Here is a 7,124-nt window from a genome sequence, read left to right as displayed (position 1 = left end):
CACCCCACCCCCACCCCCGTCCCCGCCACCGGAAGGTCGGACCTGGATGTTCTGCTGGGCTTTCCGTCGGCTTTGACGGTTCTGGGCCGGACAGCAGCGCCGGGGAGAGAAGGAAAAGGGGTCAGGGTCCCTGGGCTCTGGGGACTGGTTATTTAAATGAATGGAATTAATACTGCCAACGGGGGGAGGGAAGCATGTAAAGCCAGGGCTTTGAAAGAACGGGTTTCTTATTGGTTTCGGGTCAGCATTACAAACATAACTTCACCCGGATTGTATTGAAGAAACGAAAACACAGAAAGCGTTTATAGAGAGTGTTTCACAAAAATCTTTAATTTGTAAAAAAAAAAAAAAAAAAAAAAAAAAAGAATATTTCCAAAAAAAAAAAAATGGGTGTTTGCACCCTCATGCCTTCCATCTTTCCCCGTCGTTGCGGTGAAAGGGGCTGCTTAAGGTGAAATGCAACAGTCCCCGAGTCTGTCCAGAATTCCGTGCAGCCGCAAGGGTTCCCAGGACCATTCTGCATCGCTGGGACCACGGGCGGTGTAGCTCTGGGGACCCTCTCCCCAAACGAATCTGTCCGGGCATCTGTGGCCTCGGCAAGGGGTGGGGGAGGGCGGGGGAGACTGGCCACCTTTCTCTGGAAAGATGGATGGGGCTGCACCGTATAAATTAATGAAAAGATTAAACTTTTGCTGAAGGGGACATCAACTTTTATGTCATTTCACAGCCTTTCTGCCTGAGATCTGTAATATCTCCCAGGCCTTGATGTACTGTTTCTATAAAAATAAATTACTTGTAATTTAATTCCACACTATTTCTTTCAGTAGTCTATTACTGAATAGCGCCTTAGCAGGAGAGACCGAGTTGGGAGAAAATTGGTTCTTGGGTGGCTGCAGATCTTGAGAAAAGCCCTAAAATAAAGGGGGGGGGAGGGTGGTAGTAGAAAACGAAAGCCTATCGATCCAGAGGTGGATTAAAATTTAACGATTGTAAATAATAATAAAAATAAACATGGGAAGAGCAAAAAGAAATAATTTCCTATTGGCCACAGGGAAAAGAATCGTATAATAAAGAGAAGGCAGAAAGTGCTCATAAAAACCAATTAGTTAAAACACGTACCCCGCTGTGCAGAAGTGGGGGGTTGCTGGGGAGACACCAAAAGGAAGAGACGAAAATGCACTATATTTTAATCCTGTCCGTGACCTGTTTGGTAATCCTTTTCGGTACAGCCTGTCCTGTGTTGTTAGAGGATAGAGTTTCAATTTAGAGTGGAAATTTGCTGTAAATAAATTGAGGGTCCTTTGGAAGTTGGTGCTTATTAACCTTTTATTTTTAGTGTTGTACTGGAAGCTCACATCACCCAGCTGTCAGGGTTATAATCGAAAGTTATGAGACCACAGTGAGGAGCGGTGGTAATTTAATTACAACAAATATCTTTGGGTTTATGGCGCAGAGCTAAATTAAATGTCATTATTCACTGTCTGTAATGGAAATCAAAAGGAAATCAGATTACAGCATTTGTGAGAGAAATCAGTGACTGGTCCTTAATGAAGAAATAACTGTCTGAACCACTGTACTGCGCTTTACTTAGCATATTCAGGACTAATTGGAATTGATCGTGAATCTCCCCGAGACTGATTTATTATCGCCAAACGCGCAGCTAATTCATTACTTTTATTCTCCATAATCTTTGTTTTTTTCCTTTCCCCCGCTGATGGGAAAGTGAGCTTGCTTTCTAGATTTAAATAGGATTCTGTTTTTGAAAAATGCCCTTCCAGGGGGAGCAGAATTTACGCGTCTGGCTCTGCCCTCCTGAGGACGGGTACCGGACCCCAAGGAGAAAGAGGCACCGAGGAAGGGTTCGAAAGGGAAAGGAGTCTCGTCCCAGCCGGGTGGGGTTGGGGGGAGAGTCGCGGCGGGATGTGGGAGGAGGAAAGTGAGTGCAGGCTTCGGAAACCGGAGTAACGATCTGTGAAGCTCAGCATGCAAGGGGCACTTTTTGTTTTGGAAATACTTTTCGGGGGAACAACACCAAAGTTTGCCAGGTTCCCCAGAGCCTGGCTGGGTGAGGTTTCCAACGTTGTGGAAAGCCAGTTCCAACAGGCGGGCCCGTGGCTCAGCCTTGGATAGAAAACTGCCCCTGAAGAGGCTGAGATGAAAAAGTTCAGCTTTTCCTAGACTCCCGGGTGCTTGCAACCTCTGCGGGAGCTGAGGTTTCCTGGCAGTGTGGGAGTAGGGAGTGACCCCAGGCCCTGGGCTTGGAACAACGCAGGGTCCCTGAGCTACCAGGCATAGTGTAGTGTGGCCGAGGGGAAGGCTTTCTTTGTGCTAATTATCCTGCACCGTCAGTGACCGCCATTGTGGAATAGGGTGAGTGAGTGTGAAGGGAAAGTTTTGGAGAAAGCCAGGTAGGAAAAATTAAGTGCCTAAGAACACAAAGGGAGGGGACTCCAGAGTCCATGAGCGACAGACCAAGGGCCAGGACCAGGGCTGTTTGGAGGAGGGGGGGAGGATGAGAATGGGGAGCGCGGGAGGGCGCATTTCGGGGATGCCAGGCCTTGAAACTAGCCGGGCTGGGCGGGTGCCAACACCTTTCCCTCGCTGCCTCACCTCTGGATAGGGCGCAGCAAGAATCAGATGTCCTTAGGGAAGCCGAGTGCCTGCAGTGCAGAGCCTGCGCTTTTGGGGTGCGTCCGGTTTTTAGGGATCAAGGACGTTCATGACTCTGTAATATTAACTGGGATCCCCCAGGCTTCCAAGGAGGGCATGGAGGTCATGCAAGTTTCTGGAATCAGGGTGTCTGAGCGTGGTTGGGGAGGGAGCTGGATTTGGAGATGTGTAACCACCTGTGCGCCCCCTCCCCATTCCTGGTGGGTGGGTGGGGGGGCTAAGTTGGAACGTCGGGGTGGAAGGTCAGGTTGGACCGGTGCGTGGCAGGGTGGAGGGGGGAATGTCCACACAGAACGATGGAAAGTTCTCCGCACCGTCCGAGGACCCACTTCCTCACTTTCAATGTTTGGATGCTGACACTGTGGTCTCACTTAGGTGAGGACTGTTCCCAGATCCAGGTAGCCAGTTACACGGGGCTGGGGTGGGAGGGGGCGGGGATGAAGGCCGGAGGGGCGGCAGGCAGCCTTCTGGGGACAGGAGTCCCAGGCGCCTTGCGCACTGTCCGGCGTGTCGGAAAAGAAGGCCTCGGTGACGCTCGCCAAGGCCTGGCCGGCTCACGGGGGTGCACGTGTGTGTCCACTCATTCCCAGGTTTGGTTCCAGAACCGGAGAGCCAAGTGCCGCAAGCAAGAGAACCAGATGCATAAAGGTGGGTGTGAGGGGCCGGGCGTGGAGGCGGGGGCGGTGGGGAGACCCGCCAGGCGCTGGGAGCAGCGGGCGGGGTTCACGCCTCCTGTGTTTCCTCGCAGGCGTTATCCTGGGTACCGCCAGTCACCTGGACGCCTGCAGGGTGGCACCCTACGTGAACATGGGCGCCCTGAGGATGCCTTTCCAACAGGTAGCTTGCTTTTTGTTGTTGTTTTTTTCTTCCTTCCTTCCGAACAGAACAGAGAGGGGGCCGGCGCCTTGCCGGCGCCTCCCACCCCCGCTGAAGCGAAGAGGCCGCTTTCACAAGGGGGACATTTATAAACCCATTGGCACGTATTAACACCACGCTGAAAATCTCCAGGAGTTACCTTTGGGAGGGCTGGGACAGAAACCCCAGCACAGTTTCACAAAACTCGGAGGGAAAACATCCCCAGCCACCCGGGAACCACCCACTCGCTCACCGCCTGGCGGGAGGGAGGGGTTTGCTGCCGCTTGGGCATGAGGACCCGTGTCTACACCCAACCCCCGGCTTCAGCTTGCCCAGGGCCTCGCTGGGGGTGTCAGTGCCCCCCCTGGACCTGGGCCTCGATGCCCCCTCCCCTCCCCCGCGCACTTCACAGTGGGGGGCATCCCGCCCAGCTCCTAGCAGAGCAGGGAGGGTCCAGGGCGCTGGGTGCGCTGCGCGGAGGAGGGGGCGGCCAGGGGGTCGGAAGACCGCCTCGTGGAGACCGGGTGCCCCAAAGTCCTCGCCCCTGCTCTGGACCAGCGTCGGGTAGGAGGAGGGAGCCGCGGGGCTAGAGCTCAACGCCCACTCGCCTGCAGGGCTGGGCTGTGGACCCCAGCATGGGGGGTAGGCGTGCCCGCGCTGGTGGGTTGGCGGTGCCCTGGCCAGGGCGAAGGCGTGGCCTCACATGCAGCACTTTTGCTCCTGTGGGCAGAGGCCTGGGTTTGGAGCTGGACCCGGGTTCGCTGAGGGGCACGAGGTCCAGTGGGCCTGGCCCGGCCCGGAGGGTCGGCTACGTGTGACACCATGGGGATGGGGTGAGGGTGGGCTGTTGGCCGCGCGCCCTCAAAGTTACGGCGCCCAAGGCTGGGAGGGCGTCCAGGGCACCCGTGCGCAGGGCAGAGGTCCGCGCCCTGTTCCCTTGGACCCGCACCTCCGCGGCTGGGCCCATCTTCCACCGCTCAGCACCCCTTCCCCAGGGCAGGGTGGCCCCTCAGCATCACAGGAACAGCTGCCCCGGCGACGTGGGGTCAACCATTGGGTCCTGGTGAAATTAGGCGGTTGGAGCCTGCAGATTTGGCTGTGCTTCTGGAAGATTCGGGGACTCCCGGTCCCTGGGAAGGCGGGGCGGAGGGGAAGCCTGAGCCGAAGGCGGGACCCTGAGTCGGGGATGCGTCAAAGAATCAGCCGGGGGTCTGGAGAGGAGGAGGTACCAGCGGTAGACGCTCGGGTGCTACAGCATCGGGGATCTGTGCCGACTCCCGGCTCTGGTCCTGTCCAAAGCGGCCAGTGACCCGGTCGTGGCACCGGGTGTCCCGAGGACAGTGGGTGGTGGTCCCTGGGGCGGGGGAAGGGGCCATGGCTCCCCGGGAGAGGAGACGCCCTCGGGGGTGTCCTCGAGGGGGGAAAGCCCCCTAGAAGTCGCGTCCTCACCGTGCGGGTTCTGCCTTCGCAGGTCCAGGCACAGCTGCAGCTGGAAGGTGTGGCGCACGCCCACCCGCACCTGCACCCCCACCTGGCGGCGCACGCGCCCTACCTGATGTTCCCGCCGCCGCCCTTCGGGCTGCCCATCGCATCCCTGGCCGACTCGGCCTCGGCCGCCGCCGTCGTGGCCGCCGCCGCCAAGAGCAACAGCAAAAACTCCAGTATCGCCGACCTGCGGCTGAAGGCGCGCAAGCACGCCGAGGCCTTGGGGCTCTGACCCGCCGCCCGGCCCCGCGCCCGCCCCGGCCCCGCGCCCGCCCCGGCCCCGCCACCCCGTCCGCGCTGCGTCCTGCACTCGATCCCTCCGCGCCCCCCGACGGCCGCGCGGACACCCCGGAGCGAGGGCGCAGCGCCTTCCCCACCTGGGGTAGCCCCGGGGCCCCTGGCAGGCCTCTGGAGGGGTCATCCCGGGACCGCAAGACCCCTCCAAAGCCTCGCAGAGACTGTACGGAAGAGAGAGGAGGTGACCGTCAGACCACCCAAGTAAGCCCTCGACCGCGCCGTCTGTGCGTCCTGGGACCCCGGGGCCACGTGGAGCCCCGTGGTGCTGCATCCTTCTCTGCTGCCGGAGTTCCCACCCTGTGCATGCGGCCTCCTACACGCCTTTCCAAGATCTTAAGAGTCTGTTACACAGAAAGATCTGGGGCTGGTCTCCGCTGAAGATGCCAGTGCTTGGATGCCAACAATTTCATTCACTGCCGTGAACTCAGTTTCATCCGAGGAGCTGCAGGACCCGTGTGGATTTCAGTATGAACTTTTGCATCTGAGGCAGGGGCCCCGTGCTCTGCTTGCGCGCCCGCCCCCCTCCCCTCCGCCTGAAAGGTAGCAATAACGAAACGCAATTGAAGACCTCGCCGAGGTGGTGGTGGTCGTGGGGACCTCAGTGTTTCACGTTGTGACCTTGCTGGCTCACCATCTTCATGCGCACGTTTGGCCCCAGAGCACCAGGTTCAGGATTCCTTGTGCCATAGGACAGGCAACTTTATAACTTTTCCAGTCTTTGATTCCCGAATTGACATTTTTGGCTGTTTTCCAGAATTCAGGCGCAAAGGACTTGCACTGGGGACGCAAGGGCACGTGGTTTGAAGGTATAATACTGATGCAGCATCCACGCTAGTGACACGCAGTGAAGTGCAGTAAAGTGCAATATTGTAAATACTATAGATTTAAAAACAATTAGCTGCGCTCCTGACCCGTCAGCTTCGGACTTCGAAGGGCATTACCTCCTCCTGCATGCCGCGGGGCCAGTGCCAAAATGACCGGGGTGGGGAGTGCTTTGGGTTCACGGAAGTGGAGTGTGTGGCTTGGGATGGAGCAGGACGGTGGGGAGGGGTGCCAGGCTGGGAGGGCGGGGCTGAGCTGTTTCTGGGGAAAGAAGAGCCTGGGATACCTCCTCCAGGCAGTGAGTTTTAAGATAATGTTTTCTAAGGGTAGCCAGTTCTAGCTTTTCTTTCATCCTTTTTTTTTTTTTCTGTGCATTGGTCCCCTCTCCTCTCCCATCGTGTAAACACCCAATAGCGACTTGTCTGAGCAGCTGGCACAGAATGGGCAAAGTCTCTTGACATGATATAACCAAAGCGTTCAGGGTCCCAAATCGTGCACCTGAGTTTAAGGCAATGTGCTTTGCATGTGCTGTGTGAGATTTGGGGGGCAGTGCACCCTTGCTGGGCTTGTCTACCTCAAAAATGAGCATCTCTGGGTTTTTGTGGGGTTTTTTGCCTTAGTGAACCCAGGCCTGCCCAGATGGAAGTGTCCATCTAGTTCTCCGAAGTCCAACCGTTCACTCTGTTTCCAAAACAGCTTTTCATCTTTGCAGATTCGGTATTGCTGACCGTTTCCCCTAACCCCTGATTTGGGTACATATCTCTAAGAAGAAACAAAATATTTTCCTTCCATGTAAGGGAATGCATTCTACCTTTGCACTGACCTGAAATGTAGATTCATTTGTATCATCTGAAACTCTTTGAATCAAAAGGCCCCTTCAACATTTTTTTTTTCTAATTTTGAAATTTCTGAAAAGCTCTGAAATGATGGAGAGAGAGGTGAGGAAAACACAATCAGTATTTTAAATTCATTTGCGACTCCGCCCCCTCCCCCCC

The 7,124-nt window shown here is 56.3% G+C and overlaps 1 protein-coding gene across 2 annotated transcripts in view; it reads left to right on the top strand.

The window, feature by feature from the left end:
• SHOX (SHOX homeobox) overlaps window positions 1-5,331 on the top strand; it is a 10,374-nt gene extending 5,043 nt beyond the window's left edge. Inside the window, exons 3-5 of one of the 2 annotated variants that reach the window (XM_007460495.1) lie at window positions 3,261-3,318; window positions 3,419-3,507; window positions 4,997-5,331. In XM_007460495.1, the coding sequence (XP_007460557.1) occupies window positions 3,261-3,318; window positions 3,419-3,507; window positions 4,997-5,242 (393 nt within the window). In that variant the 3' untranslated portion in view covers window positions 5,243-5,331. Of the gene's footprint in view, window positions 1-3,260; window positions 3,319-3,418; window positions 3,508-4,942 lie in introns of both variants that reach the window. The other variant, XM_007460494.1, reaches the window with a different exon arrangement.
• Window positions 5,332-7,124: the final 1,793 nt, after the last annotated feature.

Source organism: Lipotes vexillifer, unplaced genomic scaffold (assembly GCF_000442215.2).
Source record: "Lipotes vexillifer unplaced genomic scaffold, Lipotes_vexillifer_v1.1 scaffold512, whole genome shotgun sequence".
NCBI classification, from domain to species: Eukaryota; Metazoa; Chordata; class Mammalia; order Artiodactyla; family Lipotidae; genus Lipotes; species Lipotes vexillifer.
This window is presented reverse-complemented; position numbering and strand designations above follow the sequence as displayed.